This window comes from Mustela nigripes, chromosome 9 (assembly GCF_022355385.1).
Source record: "Mustela nigripes isolate SB6536 chromosome 9, MUSNIG.SB6536, whole genome shotgun sequence".
Lineage (NCBI taxonomy): Eukaryota > Metazoa > Chordata > Mammalia > Carnivora > Mustelidae > Mustela > Mustela nigripes.
Genome location: NC_081565.1, coordinates 87,273,508 through 87,298,020, shown reverse-complemented (window position 1 = coordinate 87,298,020; position 24,513 = coordinate 87,273,508). Strand labels below are relative to the sequence as shown.

Sequence of the window (24,513 nt, the reverse complement as noted above, 5' to 3'; positions counted from 1 at the left end):
GAAGTGGTAACCCCCAAATAACAGAAAGACAAAGTGGCATACAGAACAAAGGGAACGACAGAACTTTGGGTCTAGAAGCAGCCTTATTTAAAGTTCTAGGATGAGTAAGCTGCTTCCCAGAGGGAATAGGTGACTTCATACTTGTGACTCATGACAAGTCTCTGGGGTTGGTTAGTGGCTGTGACCCTACAGCAATGGGGATTCTACTATCTCTGTCCATTCTGAGTCCATAGAATAGCTTACCTCTAATTCCCCATGTATCTTTAGAAAGATACATATTTCTAAATATTTCCCCCCAAAATGAACTCCTTAAATTTATTAGACAGATTTCCTAATTTCACCATGGGAGGGCAGTCTTATTCTAATATGCTGTAGAAGTCTAAAACTAAAGACAAGAAAGCTAGACCTGTTTTTTTTTTTTAAGATTTACTTATTTATTAGAGCGAGAGAGGGACAGAGCGCAAGTTGCGGGGTATGGCAGACAGAGGGAGAAGCAGGCTCCCCACTGAGCAGGGAGCCCGATGTGGGGCTGGATCCCAGGACGGAGATCGTGACCTGAGCTGAAGGCAGATGCTTCTCCAACTGAGCCCCCAGGAGTCCCAGCTAGACATATTTTTAAATAATCTTAAACACTACTTTCACATTTTAAAAAGGTAAACAATAACACTTATCTATATGCAGAAATTGTCATACATGATCTGATTAATAAAAAATATACTTAGGAAAACAAAGGAATGGCATATTTGAAAAATGGGACAAGCAGCATTATGCTTTGTATACTTATAAAATATCTAAGTATTCTCACAAGACTATCAAATCTTAAAAGAAAAAATATAGGAGCCTCTAGCACTTACCAAGTCCATACTACATGGCAACAACAAAGTATGCATTTTAAATGCAATGTTCCAATACCCAGCACTCAATCATCCTGTTAACTTATAACGGTACACATGCACACACCAATCCCCCAAATCATAGAGAAATGCAAAGGGCTTGCAACAATTAAAATGATTTTGGAAAAGAACAAAGTTGGAGGATGAATACGACCTAATGGCACAATGTAACGTAAAGCTGCTATTAACCAGGAAGGCGGCAATGGGATATAACTGAGAATCTAGAAACAGACCCGTACAGTCATGGTTAACTGGTTTTTGACACAGATATCCAGGTAACTCAGTGGGGAAATAATCTTCTTTTCAACATATTGTCCTGAGAGAGTTGAATGTTCACATGTAGAAAACTGAATTCAGACCCTAACCTCAAAACACATACAAAACCTAACTCAAAATAGATCATGGACCTAAAAATAAGGGCTAAAACTACAAACTTCTGTGAGAACACAAAAAATCTTTAACTGCTTAGTCAGCTAATTAATTCTTTGACTTGACACCAAAAGCCATAAAACAACCATAAAAGAAAAAGATAATTTGAGCTTTACAAAATTAGTGACACTATTGAGAAAATGAAAATTTGTGGGGCGCCTAGGTGGCTCAGTTGGTCGAGCCTCTGCCTTTGGCTTGGGTCATGATCAGCAGGGAGTCTGCTTCCCCCTTTGATTGGGTGCCCCCCCCCCTCTCAAATAAATCAATCAAGTCTTTGAAAAGATGTTAAGAAAAAAAAAAGGCAACTTGTGTCATGGATAGGAAGAAAAAAGATTACAAGCCATATATATATCTATATATCTGATAAAAGGATTTGTATTCAGAATGTATAAAGAACCTTTAACTCATAATGAGACAAACAATTAAAAACAGGCAAGGGGCGCTGGACTGGCTCAGTTGGTAGGGCGTATAACCCTTGATCTCCGGGTTGTTAGTCCCACATTTGATGTAGAGAGAACTTAAAAATAAAATCATTTTAAACCTGATATACAGGTTTAATTTAATTGTGATCAAAATTCCAGCAAGGCTTTTTATAGATATAGAAAAGATTACTCCAAAACTTATGTGGAAAGGCAGAGGCACCAGAATAGCCAAAACAAACAAAAAACAACAACAACAAAAAAGAATAGCCAAAACAATTCTGAGAAAAGGGGAGGAATCCTCCTACCTGATTTCAAGGTAGCACCAAATGCTGAGAAGGATGTATAGAAAGCGATCTCTCATTCGTCATGAGTGGGAATTCAAAATGGAAGAGTCCCTTTGAAAAATAGTTCAGATTTTTTTCAAGCTAAACATATGCTTACCATACGACTTAGCAATTACACTCCTAGGCATTTACCCCAGGAGATGAAGACTGATGTTCACGTAAAAACCTGTGGATGACTGTTTACAGCAACTTTATTAGGAACAGCCCCAACCCAGATGGACTTCAGCAGGTGAGTGGTTACACCGCCTGTGGTCAGCCTTATTGCTCAATAATAAAAAGGAATGAACCATTGATATACAACCTGATCAACAACCTGGATGGATCTCCAGAGAGTTATGCTGAGTGGGAAAAAAAGTCAGTTCCAAAGGGTTACACATTCTATTATTCCTGTTATATAGTATTCTTTAAATGACAAAATTATAGAAAGTGATGAGCAGTTGTCAGGAGCTAGTGATGGGAGGTTTCTGTGGCTATAAAAAAGTGACATGTGAACTACCTGCAGGGTTGTAAATGTTCTCTTTTCACCTGTATCACCCTCACTATCCTGGGTGTGATAACATACCACCGTTTTGCAAGATGTTATCATAGGAAACCAGGCATGGCATACCTAAGATCTCCTTGTACCATTTCTTGCAAATGTATTTTCTGTAAGTATCTCAAAGTAACACTTAATAAAAAAAAAATCAATCAAGAAGTACTAATTGTAGTAGAATGCAAGGTATTGGATAAATCATCAGCAGGGACCACGTTAAGGACGGTTTTATAAACTAACCAGAGAGTTCACAGACAGCTTAAGGGGCAAGAACAGAATGTCTAGAAACAACTCCATGAGCAGTGGGAATGGCAGCCTTTCACACTGGACGAGGAAGGTGGTAGTTCAATGAATACCACTGGGACATGGACAGAGCTGCCCGAAAAACAGAAGGGAACACTATACAAGAACTATAAATTCTAACAAATTAGAGATTTATTTTTATTTATTTTTAGGATTTTATTTATTTGACAGCTAGAGATCACAAGTAGGCAGAGAGGCAGGCAGAGAGAAGGGGGAGCAGGCTCCCTGCAGAGCAGAGAACCCAATGTGGGGCTCGATCTCAGGACCTTGGGATCATGACCTGAGCCGAAGGCAGAGGCTTTAACCCACTGAGCCACCCAGGCACCCCACAAATTAGAGATTTAAATGCAAACACTAAAAACAGCAAAGAAACCATTGTGGTCCTAGATGAAACTGTGGAAACCAATGGGAGAGTTTTCTGACAATGTGTTAAGTGGGGAAGATGGTTCTAACTCTGACACAAAAAGCTGGAGGGCCTTAAATAGAACTATGATAAGCCCAACAACAGAAAGTCTTCGTGGCAAAACTGTCAAGAGCAAAGACAAACGACAAACTGGAAAATAACAGCTTTGAGTCATAGCGCATAGGCCTAATTTCCCTTACAAAGAAATCCTAAAACTCAGAGAAGGGGGAAAAAAAAAACCCTCAGCGAAGACCTACAACACAATAGAAAATAAAGTAAATGATACCGATAGCTCCAGGAAAAGAAGCAAACATAGCTGCGAAATATAAGAGATACTCAAACAGACTCAAAGTAAGAGTCATTTAACCTACTCGGCCACCAAAGATAAAACCTTATTACACTACACTGAGGAGGATTTTACACAGGCCCTTGGCACTCTGAGAGCAATTAATTACACACATGCAAGCCCAGCTTGCAGATTTATCACTCAAATATATTTGCACACATGTGCAGTGACACATGAAAGGTTATTAACTGCATCAATAATAGGAAAAGATTGTATTAGGAAAAGATTAGAAAAACTGAAAATTTCATGCAAGAATTCTTTATAAAAATAATTTTAAAATATACATATTTGCTAAATATACATATAGGTGCACAAAATATCTCGGGAAAGAATCACAACACTGTATTCTACTTTGCAAAGGTCTCAAAAGCAGTGACTATGTCGCCTGGAGTCAGACAATGTGGGGGCCCCTAGCAGTGGCCACTGGGATAGGAACCAGCAGGTTGGAGACAAGCTGCAGGAAGAATTTTTGTGGTGTACTTTTGTGAAATAAGAAATATACATTTGGTGTCTGCCCCAGTTCCTGACAGAGAGCTCTGAAATCACTTGGAATTTCCTGGATGATAGGAGTATCTTTTGTTCTAAGGAGGTGACTCTGCGTGGGCTCCCTGATGGTTTGTCGATGAGGGCTGGTCATGAGAAAGACCTGCTATGGTCAGAAGCTTGGAACTTTCAGCCCCACGCCTGCATCTTCTGAGGAGGGAGAGGGGTTAGAGATTGGGTTCGTCATCCATCATGCCTGCGTGAGGAAACCTGAACAAAAGTCCCTAAGGTACAGGCCGCAGAGAGATCCCAGCTTGGTGGGCACATGCATGACTGGGACCCGAATGCACCGCAGTTCCAAGGAGACAGAAGCTCCTGGGCTCAGGGCCCCTCCAGAGCTCACAGGTATTCCTTCACCTGGCTTTATACCCATATCCTTTGTCATGAGCTTTATTAAATAATAAACCAATAAACATAAGCGTTTGAGTTCTGTGAGCCATTATAGAAAATTAACCTGAAGGCAAGGCAGCAGGAGCCTACAGCCATGTTGTACAGAGGTGGGGGGTAAGCTGGAGACCTCCTACTCCGACTGGCATCCAAAGTGGGGGCAGTCTTGTGGGACCGAGCCCTTGACCTGTTAGAAGTGATGCTAACTCTAGGTAGACAGTGTCAGAATTGAGTTGAACTGTAGGACTTTCAGCTGGTGTCTGAAGGAACAGGAAGGAGCAGGGCAGCTCGAGGCCAGAAAGCAGCCCAGAAACACAAATTGGTAGTCCACGAACAGGTATGAGGTAGGCCATCAGAGTTTCCCCAAAGGAATTAATTTTTATTTCTCTGAACTAATTAAGTGCTACATTTATTCATTTATCTATTTTTTAAGATCTATGTTCAACACAGGGCTTGAAATCATGATCCGGAGACCAAGGATCACATGCTCTACTGACTGAGCCAGGCAGATGCCCCTATGTTTGGAATTTATATATTTTTTTAAGACTTATTTATTTATTTTAGGGAGAGAGCATGGACGGGAGGGGGAAGAGGGAAAAGGAGAGAGAGAGAGAGAGAGAGAATTCTCAGGCCAACTCCCCACTGAGTGCAGGGCCCCACATGATGCTCAATCCCAGGACCTGAGATTATGACCTGATCACGATCTGGAAACCAAGAGTTGAACACCTAACCGGCCGAGCCACCTAGGTGCCCCTTCTGGAATTTATGTGAAAATATGTGGCAACACTGGAGGATTTTAGGCAGAGGCACTGTGAGACACTATACAATTAGGTTTATTTTAATACAGATAAGATGAAAACTGGATTGGGAAAGGAGATGTGTGAACACAGACAGAGGAGTCAAGACACCATGGCAGCATTTGAGGGAGAGATGTCAGTCACTGGAGAGATGGTGACAGGGTAGGCCAAGAGACACAGACACACCAAAAAGACACTCCAGTGCCAGATCACAAAGGACTCAGGAACAGATCTAGTTTGAAAGGGAGGGACAGAAGATGATTTTGATCAATGGTTCTCAAGTTTTCACAGCACCTGAGACACCTGTTAAAAATGTAAGTCACTGGGCTTGTGCGCAGAGCTTCTGGTTCTGCAGGTCTAAAGTACAGAGATGCCGCCACCTGAACTTCAGATCAGCAGCCCTAGCAATTCACACACTGATGGTTCTCCTGCCACATTTTGGGATGCACTCATTTAGACAACTCCCAACCTTCTGGCTTATGTCAGTGAGTGAATTTGGGATGGGGACACCATTTACGGGAAAAGCAAACAGTATGGGGCAATGGAAGGCACGAGGGGCAAAGGCACCAGGATGGCCTCTGCGGGGCATGTGTGATATCTAGAGTGTGGACGACTTCCGTGGGGCTGCTTGAATGATCTTTCTGATGGAAGCAGTTGACCAGCTAAGTGTCAAGTGTGCCTCCTAAACGTGATTTGATACAGAATGCTTCGAGGCTTCCGAGCACATCAGAAGCACATGTGACCGTGACGCTGGCCCTGGCCACCTCTCTGAGGTACCCTCCCCGCCCATATCACTCAGCCCCAGCCATACTGTCTTTTTCCTCTTGATACCAATGTGGCTTGGTCCCTCACTGTATCAGGTCTCTGCTTAACTATCTAAAATAGCAATTTCCTTTCTTAAAAATTTATTAAATAGACTATCTTTTTTTAGGTTCACAGCAAAACTGAGAAGATACATCAATTTACCATGTCCCTTTCTTCCTTAGCAACTCCTTACTTTCTGGTGCTGGAAGGTACCCCAAGCTCATATTGTATGGCTCCATGCCTCAGTCCTAGAATAAACCATTTCTTCAAAGAGCTTGGTTTCCCTTATGGCAGAAGGTAACAGAAGCCAAGATCTGGGGATGCCTGGGTGGCTCAGTCAGTTAAGCGTCTCTTGATTTGGGCTCAGGTCATGCTCACAGTTGTGGGACTGAGTGAGCCCTGTGAAGGGCTCTGTGTTCAGCTCTGAGTCCGCTTGAGATTCTCTCCTTCTCTGCCTGCCCCTGCCCCCTCACACACACACTCTCTCTCAATAAATAAATATATAAAATCTTTAAAAAGCAGCAGCAGCAGATGCCACCGCCGCCAAGATCTGGGTGCTGGTGTTTGCTGCGGCTGCAGCGTCACTGCCTCCACGCCCTCCCGGCCGACAGAGCCAGGTGACAGGTGTGGGCACACCAGCCTGTGCACACACACATCTACAGACATTTCTAGATGGAGCCGCCTGGGTACTATTAAGCTGAACGTGGATTCATACCGATGTCTCCAGCTCTAGCCCAGCCGCGTGTGTCGTTCCGGCTGCCTCGCCTTGCTCAGCCGCAGCCTCTCTCCAGCAGCGAGACCCCCCGGGCTCCACTACCCGCCACGCAGACATGTAACTGCTCTGTCCCAGTGCAGGTGCGCAGGAGGGTGACAGCTGCTGACCTGTGCCTGTGCTCATTCACTGTGACCCCCCTACCTTGCTCCAATGCCCTCCTCACCCCTTCATATGTTTATTTTCTGTTTTCCTGTTCCGTGACAATAGAAACTTGTGCTGCTGAGTCGCGAGCACCTTAAAACTGCCTTAAACGAATCAGGTGCTAAAAATATTAGCTGAATGAGTATAATGAAAAAAATCCCTGATTACCACAATCAAGCAGATCTCAGTCTGGCCTTTCTCGACCAGCACTATTCAGCTATGAAGGTACTTATCTACCTCAATCAAATTATCATCACAGAATATAATTGAGATTTTTCATCAATTCAATGGACTTCTCTCTTCAACTGCTGCAATTGTACCCATCGAACTGAAAGCATGAACTATCACAATCACTTACAGCTTTGACTTTTCCTATAAGGTCTGACGTGAACCAATACTCTTCTTACTCCCCTGCCTCCCAACCTAAACCATCTGGACACCACCTACTGCTTTCAAATTTCCTAGACACGAGTGATTCTAGGTGCCCTAGCTATCTATTGATAAATATTCTTTCTGCATGTGTTAGGAACAAGAACAACATAATCATGATCACAAGTTCAAATCACAGGGTTAAATGAGGAACTATATGAAAATTAAGCTTTTGACTTTAAGTTTCTCTTCCAAAAGAACTGTGAGGGCACATAAAATTAAATCCTTGGGAAAAAATTTGCTCTCTCTTCCTTGGTATGGAAGCCTGAGGTTTAAGAACAAAGACTAATAGGAAACATATGGAAAAGATCAGTAACAAGATGAAATCCTGGCCCAAATACAGTCTGCCATGTTTCACATACCAGTGCCTCAAATAATAGATGAGATTTTTATAGCACTGCCAAGCATCACTTGAAACACAGCATGCTTTTAAAAAACCTGAAGTATAATAAAATAAGCCCTGTGATTTCTTTGTAAAAATCTAATGGTAAACACTGAGGACACAAGAACAAATTCTGGGATTCACTTTACCTTATTAGTTTGTACAAACTTTGAAGAGTCTTCCAAAGCATGAACTCAAGGTTCACTGCCAAGAAATACAAGTTAATTCTCTGTTTAAAATTTTTTAAAAAACCACACTAGTTAAAAAAATGTAGCATTTAAGCAGTTAACCACTACTCCTCAGGAAAACAATTCAGTGAAAAGAGATTTTTTACATCTACAAAATAAAGGCAAGTTCCTAATGGCATCTTAATTAATACTACAAAATTATTTTTTGTACTAACATAAAGAGGCAAATCAGAGATCTACCTTCTGAGTGCAAGACACTAAATTCCATCACCAGATTAATTTTTTTTTAAGATTTTATTTATTTATTTGACAGATCACAAGTAGGCAGAGAGGCAGGCAGAGAGAGAGAAGGGAGGAAGCAGGCTCCCCAATGAGCAGAGAGCCCTACTCAGGGCTTGATCCCAGGATCTTGAGATCATGACCCGAGCCGAAGGCAGAGGCTTTAACCCACTGAGTCACCCAGGCGCCCCGTCACCAGATTAATTTTTATTTCAAAGGTTTTAGCAGGCATTCTAGTGCACAGATTTGGGAGGAAAAAGAGGACAGTGATAGGGAACAGAAAAGAAGGTATAATTCTCTGTGTGGAAAAGTTATATATTTAATCTGTGTCACTAATGACAAATCCCTTTGTTTAAAAAGTAAACTAGAGGGGTGCCAGGGTGGCTCAGTTGGTAAGGAACTGACTTTGGGTTGGCTCAGGTCATGATCTCAGGGTCCTGGGATCGAGGTTGTAGGGCTCCTTGCTTCCTTGTTCAGAGCGAAGCCTGCTTCTCCCTCTCCTTCTGCTTGTGCTCTCTCTCAAATAAATAAAATCTTAAAAAAAAAAAAGTAAAGTAGACATGCAATGCTGTATGTTTCTAATCTTGGTTGCTTGTCTTCATAAAGGAAAGCCCTGGTGTGATGTGAGGTTTCTGACAAGGGACATTTCAAGACCACTCTTGAGTTCCACCTTAAATTGTTGAGACACTGAGCTCCAAGTTACAGGGGACCTTAATTTGGAGAATTCTTTGGCATGAAAATGAAAATAAAAACAGTAATCAGTACATGCTGTTTCATTTAGTTCTGTTTGCCTTTCATATTAGAGGAAATTCTTGCCACACCTCAAACCAAAATTAAGGGGAAAAGAAAGGGAAGTAAGCCACATAAATCTGACCAACAGCACAAGCATCTCAATTTGAATCCACAAAGTTTTGGATAATGAAAAGAAATACATAATCTTAATTCAACCCAAGTGTTTTCCAAGCAGATTATATTTGCTTAAATTGCTACAGTAATTCAAGGACAGCCCTATCTGGACACACAGTTACTGTGGATTTTTAAGAGACTCAGTTAAAGAATTTAGGAATATCTGATTCAATTTACAGGATTTGCAAATTCATCAACCCCTGAAAACTAAAGCAAACTTAACAGGTATGATGATAAACTAATTTTCAATTGTTTTTAAAGAAACTGTTCCTACTATTAAAACTTTTTAAGTATAATTTGATTTGTTTAACATTAAAATAGATCATAAAAGCACAAAATTTGGAGGTAATATCTGATAAATCTTCATTAAAATTTGATTAGCAAAAATATTCAGAGAAAGTAGATTTAAATTTTCTAACTTAAGATTTGCCCAATAAATAATCTTTGTTTAGATTTATTTTTAATTAAGAATGAAAGATTTTTACGTTAATGGCATCACTGTCTCCTCTCTCACTCTCAACTTTAAATGACAAAACTGGCAAATGTCTGTGAGCCATACATCTGGGCAGGTGACAGATTCTGCTTGTAGGGAAGAAGGATCTTTGTATTGATTTCAATAGAAATTTTCTTAAGCTTTCTCTGGTGACCAAATCCTTGACAGTAACATATTTTTGCTTTCATTTGACTCTTTCTGGAAGGGAAGATGTGACTGCTCTATCTGGTACTAAATGAAACAGTTCCTTGGGTTTCAGTTAAGATTTAAATGTAGTATGGCTAAAAATAATTTTGAAACTTTCTTATTTTTAGTAGTAAAAGTCTTACTTTCTTAGGCCTTGGGTGTAAAACAGGATGTAAACTACTTTATTTACAGAGTTAAATTTAAAACCGCTTCGGAAAGAAATTTAAGTCTATTCTAATACTCTGGTTTCTTATATCCTAGTTTCTGTGGTAAATCAATAAAATAACTGAGTCTTTAACAAAATGCAATAAGGCTTTCCAATTACTTTAAGCTTTCCAGAACAAAGTTCAATCTCATTTTAATTAGAACTTCCTTATGAAAGCACAAGTGCTTTTTCCCAACTAAGAGAGATGTTATAACATAGAAGCATTTATAGCTATGATATGAAAAATTCACAGTAATGGATAGTTTTAAAAATCGGTAATATATATTTCCCATTGCTTTAAAGATTCTGTTCACATCTGTTACTTTTCTATTACTCTGTAATGGGAATAGCATGCTGTGACCGGACACCACTGGAGATAACAGCCATGTTCTCTGTGACTGTGTCCATTTAGAGAAAACGACTGCGGCAAAATAATACCTAGAAATAACCAGCATTAGTAGTGACAAGCATCGCTAACAGGATGCAATCTGTAATTTATTAATCCAGTCATCCATTCAACAAATGTTTGAGCACTTACACACTGTGCATTGTACTATATTCTGCCAGAAATTAGGTCAGGAAGTGGGAGACTGACGGTGAGTGTACTGTTTTGCTATGAGCAATTCTATAGGGAATGAGGCATAAATTGTAGAACATGAAAGGCAAAAGTAATAAAAATGTGCTTTGTAAATGGCTAGGAAGAGATCAGTTGAATGGAAAATTTGGGTAAAAAGAAGTCATAACAGGGAAACTCACCAGAGATGAAGTTGATGACTAAGATGAATAGGAAATAATGGGCCTCTGGATGGAGACAGGGTTGATTTCAAACCAGAAAACGGGACTTGGTCAAAAGGAAGAGGGATCAGGCTGGGCTGCAGAGCCAAGGTCCTTAGAGGACGATTCAGAAGAGAAACTGTCCTTAGGGAAAGCCTATCTTCATAGGTGGCCAAGAGGACTAAAAGCAGCCAACACTCAAGAATCCCTTTATTCTCAGAGAGACCCCATAATGAGGTCTTGATCCCAAGTCAAAGGGACGCATTTAAGTGCCGGATCGAAAGTATCACCCAGCTCCCATTTTTCCCAGTATGTTTCTCATAATTGTTAATTAGAGTCAAGACTTTCATTCTCAAATGTAAGGTTACTGATTGATTATTGCTATTGTTCTTAATACAAGGATGAAATTCAGAGCTCTGATAAGCAATGCTCATTTCAAAGTTTGTGTAACAGTCAGCTTCCAAGACCCGCTCCATGCCTGACCTCCCCCCGCCCCCGCAGCGGCATGCCTCTGCCCTGCTTCTACGTATACCTTTGTGAGACACAGCAAACTTACAGTAGAACCCTGTGGTTCAATGAGACTGAAGTGAAGTATGACATGTACTTCAAAAAGTTAATATGCTCCACTATAATAAGTACCATAAAACACACAAATTTAACACATAAAGTATTATCAACTAGTGAGTAAAATGTATAGGATATTCTACACCCATTCCTGCTAATCTCCCAAGATCTGGAGCAAATGATACTACAAAGACTTCCCCATCTGCCTGAGGCAGGGTTAAGCCACTGTACCCATGGCACTGGGGTCTAGGCGGGAAACATTATTTCCCTTTGTCTGAGAATATGGTTTGCCATGTTGGGTCTCTCCCATAAACCGTATGCTCTTTACGGAGAGGACCACATCTTCATATCTTCATCTCTGTGTTCCTCACCAAAGACAGTGCCTCACACCCAGAAGTAACTGCAGTCTAAACTCCACCAAAGTTTAACTACTAATATCTGTAAGGTGGTTGACTAGCCAGGTTCACACACAACCTCTAGCACAGGTCACTAAGGCAGCAGACCCAATTGGAGCTTTCCAGCACCCTGAGTTAGCCAGAACTGAACACTGCCCTTCGGGGTGAGATGATCTCCCTGCAGGACTTTCTCCTACTTCACCCACCAACAATTTAGTGTGAAGGTCGGGGCTCAGCTACTGTAATGGATTAAATCAGGTGTTCACTCCCTGAGTGCAACTCCACAGGTCAGAATTCAGGCCCTCTAGATCCTGGTCCGGATTAGCTATGACAGTCGTATTTTACTCCTTCAATAGCTAACCACTATTTCCCAAGCACCCTACTCTTCATTGCTTACATGTTCTGGTCATCTCTTCTGTCTGGAAATCTTCCTGGTCTTCCTCTTTGAGAACCCTAACATTCTTCAAAATCTAGGTCAAATGTCACATCCTCTATGAATCCCACGGATATGAAGGAAAGGAACAGTGCAGCAGTCTACTGAGATTTGTAAAACAATTGCTTTAAAAGATCAAACCATTGCTATTTTGACATATTCTGTAGATAGGGATGAGATTAAATATAACAAAACACAATATGAGTAAATCATTGTTTTGTTTGATCCTATCCTCTTGGTTTAAAAAAAAAAAAAATGGCGGCAGCAAGGTGGTCATTCCAAACTGGTGGGAAATGAGACTTTTTAGAGGCGTCTAGGAGCAAGGGAAAAGGAATGCAGTAAGGACATGTCCTTGAGCAGCAATGAGTGGTCACAAATTTCGAGTGACATCAGCTGGTGTGGTCAGTTTTCTCTCCACTTGCTCTGCTTCATGAGTCAGGCTGCATGTAGATGGACAATTGTAGGAACAGGGATGGAGGTTACCAGAAGAACAAGAGGATGAAAGGGGCCAGAGGATCAGGGACCTGAGCAAACAAGTGACAATGGTGATGGGCCATGGGGTCCAGGCCACAGAGAGGAACTGAGTACATTGGGAGGTATGAATAAAGGGCAGTGAAAACACAGTGGGTTCCCCATATTTACGTCCTTCTGAAATTGAGCAATTACTACAGCTGGAGCTACTCCGTGGAGTAAGTTATAAAGACAAGTCGCGGTGTGAAAAAGCTGCACCCTTGTAATGACAAGGCCCATGCTCTGGGTGCACAGGAGGGAAGAAAAGATCAAGGGTCCCTGACTCTACTTAAATATCAACTCCAAATCCCACATTAACACATAATTACATTCCATACATTTATAGTTCTTGATAAGAAAATAAAAAAGAACCTAAGATGTTAGGGTCTAAGGCAGACTTTGTCAAATGGGGTCTGTTAGAGACAATGATTTAGATAACTATTTTTTCAATTATCCCAATGATGAAAAATAGTTTGTACCACTCTAACGACTAATGGGATAGAGAAAAGTCAGTTCATGACACACAGGGACATGTTACATTAATTCTCAGGAAACCCTGAATGAGAGAGGTAGAGAAAAATACCTGCAGAATCAAAGAGGTAAGATTCTTTTTTTTTTTTTCCTTCCTTTTAACCTTTATCTAAATAACAAACTTATCCATCTGGATCACTTTCTAACCTGCAAAGCACTTTTACATGCATATCTCCCGTGACTGTCACAACCACCAGTTGAGATAAGCTAGGAAACAATTACATTTCTCATTTTCATGAGGAGGCAAGAGGCAGGCATGTTAAGTGGCTTGACTGTCCTAATTGACAGGTGGGAAATGAAGGTCTTCAGGCTCCTCATCCAGTAGACCAGAACTACAACTTCAAGTTAATGGTCTTTCTCAAGCTGAGTACTCCTCCCATGAAATGCACCCCTTACACACCTTCCTCCTCCCTGTACTGTGTGCATCTTTCTGACTCTCCACCAGACTTCAACTCCTGGTAGACAAGACAGTGTGCTTTCAGTATCTGTCTAGGACTTAACTCAAAAAATTAGTGGAAAGAAAGAAAATGTATAGAATAACCTACTAAAAGCTCAAAGTTTGTAGACAGTAAATATTGCATGTATTTGGTATTTGAGTCAAGTGGAGTCAGAGACAAAATAATTGGATTCTGGAAACGGTTTCATGGGGGAAAACTGGAAGTCATGGTTAGACTTGGCCAGAAACACTAAGAGGAAAGATGAGAGCTATTTTGAATATCTCAACCTCTTACGTAAAAAGGAATGTTTCATGTTCTTTCAAGGGCAGAAAAGAGCATCGAAAAAAAGAAGCTGCAGTGGGAAAATACTGGTTAATATTAACTAAAACCAAGAGCGTCTCCTCTCATAGGTAAGGACCATCACTGAAGGGACCATATAGTGGAACACTCAGATTTTTAGTGAAGGGGTTGAGAGTTCATGTTATCATTGTAAATCTATAGGAAGCAAGACAAACTTGGATTCCCTTCAAAGATGGGTATGTAGTCTGGTTCAGTGCAAAATGTGACTTAAAAAAAAAAATACCACCTTATTGGTACTTAAACATTAATTTTGATTTGAGCATTGCCCATTTATTCTGGATTGTTTTATATATTTCAATACAGATACAGATATTATGCACTTTATGTAACTGTTAATTTACACAAAAATTCTTCTAGGATTTACTGACTTTTCCCACAATATATTTGCTTTCTCCTTAAAATAGGACAAAAAGGGAACATGGGCTTTTTAAGTCTAGCACATGTCCTTTTCTTCTTTTTTGGAGTCAAAGTATATTGCCAATATGAAAATTATCAATGGGATGAAGATTATGATCAAGACCCAGATGATGTCTACCAACCGGAATTCCAATTTCACCAAAATGAGGACTTTCAAGTTCCTTTTCATCAGTATATGTTAGGCTGTGCCTCTGAATGCTTCTGTCCACCCAATTTTCCATCATCAATGTATTGTGACAATCGCAAACTCAAGACTATCCCACGTGTCCCAGCACACATACAGCAGGTCTACCTTCAATTCAATGAAATTGAGGCTGTGACTGCGAATTCATTCATCAATGCAACTCATCTCAAAGAAATCAACCTCAGCCACAACAAAATTACATCTCAAAAGATTGATCATGGTGTGTTTGCTAAGTTGTCAAATCTACTACAACTTCACCTACAGCATAACAAGTTAGAAGAATTTCCATTTCCTCTCCCTAAGTCTTTGGAGAGACTTCTTCTTGGCTATAATGAGATCTCCAGATTGCAGACAAATGCCATGGATGGGCTAGTAAACTTGACAATGCTTGATCTCTGTTACAATCATCTCGAGGATTCCATGTTACAAGAAAACGTACTTGCCAAAATGGAAAAATTAATGCAGCTAAACCTATGTAATAACAGATTAGAGTCAATGCCTCCTGGTCTGCCTTCTTCACTTATGTACCTCTCTTTGGAAAATAATTCAATTTCTGCTATACCAGAAAATTACTTCAAAAAACTTCCCAAACTCCAGGCTCTACGAGTGTCACACAACAAACTACAAGATATCCCACATAATATTTTTAATCTTCCCAACCTTATAGAGCTCAATGTTGGACACAACAAACTGAAGCAAGCATTCTATATTCCAAGAAATTTACAACACCTATACCTAGAAAATAATGAAATTGAAAGTATGTAAAATTTCATTATCTTTTTTAAATACAAGAATAGTATGCTGACCTTTTCATTATTTTTTTTGAAATTTTTATTTACTTATTTGAGAGAGGGGGGTAGCAGAGAAGCAGGGACATCGAGAGAGGGAACACAAGTACAGGGAGTGGAAGAGGGAGAAGCAGGCTTCCTGCTGAGCAAGGAGCCCAACATGGGGTTTGATCCCAGGACTCCAATACCATGACCTGAGCTGAAAGCAGATTCTTAACTGACTGAACCGCCCAGGCACTCCTAAAGAATAAATCTTTTTTTAAAAACATCTATGCTTTACACATTGCTGAAAATAGTTGACTTGAAGTAGCTAGGAAAATGGACAAAGCTAGCCTCAGAAAGGTGTGCTATAAAAGTTTATAGCCTTGGGGCGCCTGGGTGGCTCAGTGGGTTAAGCTTCTGCCTTTGGCTCAGCTCATGGTCTCACGGTGGGATCAAGCCCCGCATTGCTCTCTCTGCTCAGCAGGAAGCCTGCTTCCCGCCCCCCCTCTGCCTGCCTCTCTGCCTACATGTGATCTCTCTCTGTCAAATAAATAAATTAAATTTTTAAAAAATAATAAAAGTTTATATTCTTTTCTTTTAATGATTTTATTTATCTATTTGAGAGAGAGAGAGAATGCACAAATCGGGAGCAGGAGAGCTTAACCGACTGAGCCACCCAGGCACCCAAGTTTATAGTCTTTTCTATGAAGTGTTATCACTTTGAACACTGACAAGTAGTACTTGTGTACTACTACACAGTAGTAGAGTATCTGAAAAAATAGGAGCTTCCTGAGTAGTTGGGACTAAAGGTGTTTTTTACTTTGTTATTTTTGAGATTACTTATACTATGAATTTATTACATAACAAATAATTAAATAGCCAAAAGAGCCACCATTTTTTCAAGTTTTAATTCCACTACAGTTAGCACACAGTGCTGTGTTAGTTCCAGATGTACAATACGGTGATTCAGCTTTTCCATCCATCATCCAGTGCTCATCAGGACAGATGCGCTCTGAAAGCCATCATTTACTTTGAGAACATATAATTCATCTGTAGTTTCATTTTATTCATTTTATTATTTGATTACTGTAAAAACTAATTAAACCTAATTCTACCTATAAGAATTTTAATAAGACTGTATCTCATATTTTAATAAATTCCAATGTAGGATTCTAGATGTAATGCAGCAGGATTAATCTTTAATTTGTATTTTTCAGATATCAATGTTACAGTGATGTGTCCGTCTGTTGATCCACTGTATTACCACCACTTAACGTACATCCGTATGGACCAAAATAAGCTGAAAGAGCCAATAAGCTCATACGTTTCCCTCTGTTTTCCTAATTTACACACTATTTATTATGGTGAGCAAAGAAGCGCTAATGGGCAAACAATACAACTGAAGACTCAAGTTTTCAAGAGATTTCCGGATGATCCTGATAGTGAAGAACAGGAAGATCACCAAGAAGGTCCAGAACAAGAAGAAACAGAAGAAAACATTGACCCTCACTATTACGGAAGTTAAGAATGGCAAGAAACTATATAGGTCTACATTTATGATTGTATACAATGGTATTATTCAGTATTGATTGAACTGAACATGGAAGCTCACAGTAATATATCTAGAATCATGCATTAGTAGAAGATCAGACTGAATTTAAGTTGTTGGTAACACTTGCATCATTACACAGTATTCAAACTTACTTAAAATTACACAAGTCTTTAGAAATATAAATTAGAATGACATGGGAATAAAAAACTAAACTTTAAAAATAACAGTATTATCAGGCTGAGGAGAAAAGAAAGTATGCCATCTCTAGTGATATTAACTGTTCTAAGAGTGACGAAAACAGCAGCACTAGAAGCCAAGAACTGGAAGAGGCCAGGGCTGAGATGCCCGGGCTTATGTTCATGTAACGGGCAGCCATTCACTCAGGAGTCCGTTATTTTCTTTGACCTGATCTCCAGAAAAGCTTTCACATTTGTATGTGAATTCTTATCACCATGACATCCACCTCCCTGGCCCTACCACTGAGAGCAAGAGAGGATGCTTCTGATTTTCAAAAGAGGCCATTCTGCTATGGATCCAAGACTTGTAGTTTCACAAAATCAACTGGTCTTTGCTTTTCTCTCAGAGCACCAGAGCCACACAATTCTAAAACATGTATTTGGATAACTAAAAAGACAAACAAACAAACAAACAAACAAAAACACTAAATTGTCTCATCACAATCATATTTTAGCAGATTTCAGCAACTGTCCAAAACAATCTGTCTTCCATTTTAGCGGGGATCAATGTTTCTATAGTAAACTCACTAGGGAAAGTTTTTGTTGTTATTGTAGCTACACAGAGATTCACCAATAAATAACTGCTTTGCTCACATGGTTAGTTTAGCACACAACAGTTTACCAGCATTATTAAAACACTTCCATTTTCCTAGCACGATAGAGTAGAAACACATATGAGCTTCAGCTCGTATTTATTTAATTAGTGTTAAAGCTGAACAGAGTTCCTTTACAATTTAGACAAGCTTTGCTACCTTCTTTAAAACCTTAGACACACCTATTATTTAACCTGTCATTTTGAAGTATTTTAAGTACGCCTTGTAAAGATGATGGAAGTGCTATGATGAGCTCTTCTGACTTATCAGCTGACATTTCAGAGTTCCTCAGGAAAGGAAGAAACAGAGATGGGGAGACCTACACGGGGAACCCGAACCATAAATGTTCATAATGTGGACAACAGGCCAGGCCCACTTTTTGGCTGTTAAAACTTTAGGAGTTTTCAAGTGGTGAGTCTTTATTTTGCTGGAGATAAAGTGGAAAATGAAGCTCCTAATGATCTTTATTTCTTTCATTAAATTATTAGCATTTAGCAGAAACAGAACACCCACCTGTCCCAAAGGAATGGCTCAATTCAGAATGAACACAAATAACACTCCATTCATTCATTTAATTAACATTCATCAAGGCATTTGGTGTGTAGGGCTTAGCAATAAGGGCAAGAAACAGAATGTATGTGCACTTGTGATACCTCAAGATACAACGGTGAGGGTAGCAGAGCTAAATTCTAGTAATGTGGACAAAGCACACTTCCAAAAGAGGTTAAAAAAAAAAAATTAAGGCCCACTTCATATTGGAAAATACTATGCGTGTTTCAGGAGATAAAAGAGATACAACTATTTCTAACCTAAAATAATTTAGAAACTAAAGAGAGGCCATCAAGGAAATGCCCATGAAAATCCTAAGAGACACTTCCACAGTCACTGGGAGGGCTCGAACCAAGAAGACAAGACCCAGAACAGATGTTATTAGCAGGAGGCAGAGAGAGTAGGGCTCTCACACACTACTGGTGGGATATCCAGTGGTGCAGCTGTTTTGTAAAGCAGTCTGGCAGTTCAGAATTTAGTCACTTAGGATGCAGCCATTCCACTGCTAGATATAATACTCAAGAGAACTAAACACAGATGTTCACACAGAAATATGTCAGCAAATGTTCAGAGCAGCACTATCTACTAACAGCCGAAAAGTGGAAAGCACCCAAATGCCCATCAGCTGGTGAATGGATAAATAAAATGAGGTAAAAACACACAACAGAGTATTACTTAGCCTAGAGAAGAAATGAAGTACTGAAATGTTATGCTACCACGCAGATGAGCCAGGAAAACATCTCCCAAGGAGAAAACTCCATCACAGAAGACTGTATAACAGTATGACTTCATTTAAATGAAATGCTCAGAACATGCAAATCTATAAAGACAGAAAGATTCCTGGTTGCCTGGGGCTGCGGGAGGGGAAAAGGCTAAGTGGGGAGTGACTGTCAATGAGCAGAGGCTCTGTTTTTGGAGGGAATGAAAATGTTCTAAAACTGATTGTGGTGATGGCTGTGTAAATCTAAAAATACCAAAAATTATTGAATCATAGATTTTAAAAGGGTGAACTATAGGAGGTATGAATTGTCTCAATAAAGCTGTTAATGAAAAACTTAAAATAATATCAACTCATTCCTTTTTTTTAATTAATTTATTTATTTATATGTCAGATCACAAGTAGGCAGAGAGGCAGGCAGAGAGAGGGAGGAAGCAGTCTCCCCGTTCAGCAGAAAGCCCAATGCAGAGCTTGATCCCAGGACCCTGGGATCATGACCTGAGCCGAAGGCAAATGCTTAACCCACCAAACAACCCAGACGCCCCTAAAATCAACTCATTCTAACACAAGAAATACAATGCTAACGTGGCGGTACTATAAATGACAACAGGAGCACAGATAAATATCCAGACTTTATTTCAGATCAGGACGCAGTGAAGTAGCTCAAGGTTTCCAGAAGAGGTGGTACCCTGACGTGTCGGTAACAACTGATGCCAGGAGTGGAGAAACAAGCTCCCGAGCTGAGATGAATACACAGATATGTCATTACTTCCTTCACCTCTTGCACAGTTTAAAAAAAAAAAAACAAAACTTCCAATATTCAGAATTCTGGAGCTTCTATTTTTTATCCTCCTAAATTGATTTTTAAAAATCCTCAGAGAACAGGCTTTGTGAGGAATAAAACTGCACAATTCAGCAACTGAAAACAAGTTATGTGGAATGTGATAAAACCTGCAGAAGTCGGACTTGAGACTCCTAAGCCAGATGCCAGAGTAAGGGGCAGAACTCTGAAGCCCCTCTTCCCACATTCCTTCAAGGAAGCTGGTTCTCTTAGAGCTACTGAAAGGATAAAGAGAATTCATATGTGTGACAGAGCGCTGAACAGTGTGCATGCCAGTCCCCGGTACCCAGTGAGCAGTAAGTAGACCTTGAGGATAGCCAACCTAGCAGCCTGCAGGATCTGTGTGCCCCCAGATGTCAGACCTGGGTGTGTTCTCAGGGACACTAGGAAAGAGCCAGCATCTCCGTGGGTTCCTTCCAAGATTCTTTTTGTATAAAAGACAAGTGAACAAGTTTCTACCAATGGTTTTCTTAGGGAGAGAGTAGAGGGTACTTAAGTCCCCAAACACACATATTCCAGGTCACCATTTGCCAGTTCAGCTTTCCAGAGCACCCTTTGACAGCCTGCCAGGGCAGAGAACACAGCTCCCCCCCCCCCCCGCGCCACCCCTCACTGGGCACCACACCCTGCCTGGCTCCTCCAGCCTAATTGGAATGGGTCAACTCCACTCTACGCCTCCCTCCAAAGGGGTGTGTGTGTAAATGGCTCATCCTGCTGCAGGCCTCAATGAGGCGGAAGGTTAACAACCGTGTTTTGCTACTTGAAAATGGTCCTGAGGAACTCATACCCACCCCAAGTATTTCTCATTAAAGAACAAAAATGAAACCCAGTGCTTTCCTTAAGAAAAAACTGAAGAATAAAGTACTTCTTTAAGTGGCACATCAAGATTGCACAATTATAGGGGTGCCTGGGTGGCTCAGTGGGTTAATGCCTCTGCCTTCCGCTCAGGTCGTGGTCCCAGAGTCCTGGGATTGGGCCCCGCATCGGGCTCCCTGCTCAGCGGGGAGCCTGCTTCCCTTCCTCTCTGCCTACTTGTGATCTGTCAAGTGGATAAATAGAATCTTAAAAAAAAAAAAAATATATTGCACAATTATCTACCACATCTACAGACAAAACCTGTTGATCTGATATTTACAACAGAGGAAAAAATGAAAATTCATCTATTTTCTCATTACACTTAAAAGCATTAGTTAGCTACCAGGCTGAACTGTATTTGTGATCACTGACAAACCCAAATCACTCCATGAACCACGTTTAGTTAACAAACAAGAGTATAATATACGATCAGCTTTTAGAAAAGACATAAAAATAAAGGATATCTCATAAATTTGCTCACAATAAAACTGGTTGAGAATGTTAGGCTTGTGGTTACGTATTACCTGAAACACTCCACATTTTCTCTTTATTCCTCTGGTTGGGACCACTAAACTGAAGTGCAGATGTGTGCATATCATGTAACACATTTAACCAACTCCAAGGGGGGAAAAACAGAAGAAATAAACCTTGTCTCTCCTTCATACTTTTACTGTTGCAAAGAATTCATAGGACCCAAAGGACGGCTAGAACTGAAATCCTGGTTTCCTGATTCCAAATCCATTTTTTCTCCCTAATTCTTGGAAATAAAGTATAACAGCAGTTGGAAACAAAATTAAATGATAACAGCAAAAAAATCCCTAAACTTTCTTATATGTCCCAAATTCCTAGATAAATATAACTATGTATAGCAAGTAAATACCCCAGTCTCATGGAAATTACATGGAACTTGCATTACTTTACAGGCTTAGTTAGGCTGCCAATTCACTATATGGGGATTTATGTACTATTTGGAAAAAATAACAAGTACAGTAAGTTTTTAACATGAATCCTTCTTCTCATCAGGTCAAAACTCCTCCCACATTAAATTTCATCCTTCAGTCTGGGAGATCAAATCTTTGATCTATGAAATCAAATACTCTGACCTCATCTTTACCTCACCTGACCACATGACTAGGCTTCAGCCGTAAGATTTGAGATGAAGATCAACTCTCAGACTTTCCATAAAATCCTAGAATGTTGCCTAAAATATATCTAGTAACCTAGTAAATATCTAGTAACTCAATGATTCTCAGTGTGGTGGCAGTTTTGCCCTCCAGGGTGTGATACTATGATTTATAAGAAAGATATTTTAGGTCTTCACATTTATGGTTCCTGGCTCACAATTCCCAAAACCCCTAAACTTAGAAGAGCACTTAAGGTGTCTTTTGTCATATTAATGCAGATGATGTTGGAGCCCCACTAAAGGGGGGGTGGCTGGCTGCCAGGAGGACCAAGCAAGGCCACCTGAAATCTTGGCAGAGGGGAAGGAAGGGGCTGGAGGTTGAATCGGTCAATGGCCAACGACTTAGTCAATTAGGACTACATATGGAAGCCTCATAAACACCCAGAAGGACAGGTTTGGGGGGCTTCCAGCTGAACAGGAGGAGATGCCAGAATTGGGGTATACCTGAAGCTCTGTGCCTTCCCTAGACCCTGCCCTATGCATCCTTTCAACTCGCTGTGGATTCAGATCCTTTGTCACAACCTTTAATAAACTGGTAAACGTAAATGTTTGGCACTTCCAAAGCTGGAGTGCTGGTAAGGACAATTCTCTGTGCAATGGTTCTTTGTGGAGCCTAAAATGGGGCGTATGGCAAGAACCTGCGAGCGCCTCCCAGTGCTGACTGTAGGAACTCTGGACCAGAGAATTAACATTTGAGGGGCTTTACTAACCTGCTGTTGGACATATTAATTGAAGCCATCCCTAGGACTGAAGGACATAAAAGGGTCTTGATGGTCTAGGATGGTGCCGGACAAATTTGCTAATGGGGGTGGCAGTGCCTGCGGAATGCAAGGAGGAGATTCTTACAAGCAGGGAACCTCTCTCCCCTGCCCCGCAGGGCTGATTCTGGAGCTGCACAAGGAGCTGCTGGACTCTACTGTCCACACTGTCATGTGGACAGTGCCCTACGGACAGCTCTCTACCAACAACAAAGAGTTGGTTTATGGATAGCAGATCCAAGGTGAAGGGACAACATCCTGTCTGGAAGGCCACCAATGTGAATGAAGATTACAAAAACAGATCCCCGTGGTATGCTGAACCGCATGCTGTTTTCCTAGCAGTGACGGAGGAATGGAAGAACGTTAAGAGCCCCTCTGTGTGGGTTTTTACTGACTCACAGGCAGTGGCCAACAGCCCGGCCATATGGTCAGGCAAGAGGATAATGGGATCTTGGCCTATTAAAGGAATGTCCTTATGGGGCACAGTCCTATGGAAATAATTGTGGGTATTAATGTCGGACAGGTCAATACCCACCAGAAAACCTGCCTTCCAGTTTGGGAGGATGAGTGGATCCAACATGCATCTATCCCCACATGCTCCCTAGAAAAGGCCACTTGGGCCCATGAACGTGTGTGTTGGTGGTGGTGAGGGAGTGCTGCAGCCGTGTTGAGATGGGCTGAAGCTAGAATCTCCTGCACCTTCTGAGATACAAAATGCCAACACGATCTGTTCTGGCAATGAGAGAGACAGAGACTACAGGCGGCTGTGTGGCAGAGACCCTGGGGGGAAGGTCCTGAATGTGGCTGGCAACTCAGACTCATGTCAGGGGGTTATACAGCGGTCCTGACAGGAAGAGCTACTAACTCTGGAGTGGGCTTTGCAGACCTGGTAACAGATGCAAACGCTCAGAGAGAGATACAGAAAATGAGAGCAAAAGATATTTCACAGCCAACTGTCATCTCCTCAGACCAAGGAACTCACGTAATGTCCAACAGCCAACGCGAGGAATGACTGAGAGAAAGAGTTTCATAGAGAACTGGAATGAGCAATTAAAACACTAGTTTTCTAAAACAGGGGGAGATAAAAAAGGAAGGGCTGGCTTATACCTTCACAAGTGTGTTCACACTCAACGTGAGTGGGGCTGAAGAAGCGTCCCCACTGGATACAGTCCCGTGTCTTCTGGCGGGTCTGGGAGCCCAGGGGAGAAAGGGCCTGTGTTCTCTCTTCCCCACATCACCTCAGCTTTTTCTTTCTCCCCTCGCAGATGCAGCCGTCACCGGACCAGGACTGTAACTACACAGGCTGGAAGCAGGGGTGATTCCATGTTTTCAGGCTTTCTGTCAAAATTCCCAGGGCAACTTGGCAAAAGTGAGGCTAACAGTGAGTATAGCCACACTGCCTGGTGACAAGGATGCACCCCCAGTTCTGCATCTGTGTCATTCACCTAAACAGAAGCGGACTGAGGGGGGACGGACTCGCTACAAGAGCACTGCTGCCTGTAACCCAGACCAGCCCAGCGGCCGGGCCTAACAGCCCTTCCCGAAATGGGAAAGTCTGGGTACAAATGCAGAGAACAAAACGTAGTAGGTAAAAGTAACAGAATGAATGAGTAGGTTATGTAATGAGGGAAATCCAGTATTACACGGACACCTGCAGAGAGGCTCA

General features: G+C 41.1%; 2 protein-coding genes across 3 annotated transcripts in view; one reads left to right on the top strand and one right to left on the bottom strand.

Annotated features, from left to right (window-relative positions):
• CENPP (centromere protein P) overlaps positions 1–24,513 on the bottom strand; it is a 227,667-nt gene that overhangs the window by 122,279 nt on the left and 80,875 nt on the right. The window lies entirely within an intron of this gene.
• OMD (osteomodulin) lies at positions 9,283–19,550 on the top strand. The gene is made up of 3 exons (XM_059412030.1): positions 9,283–9,528; positions 14,596–15,549; positions 16,780–19,550. The coding sequence occupies exons 2-3, from the start codon at positions 14,610–14,612 to the stop codon at positions 17,085–17,087; spliced, it is 1,248 nt and encodes a 415-aa protein (XP_059268013.1). The 5' UTR covers positions 9,283–9,528; positions 14,596–14,609; the 3' UTR covers positions 17,088–19,550.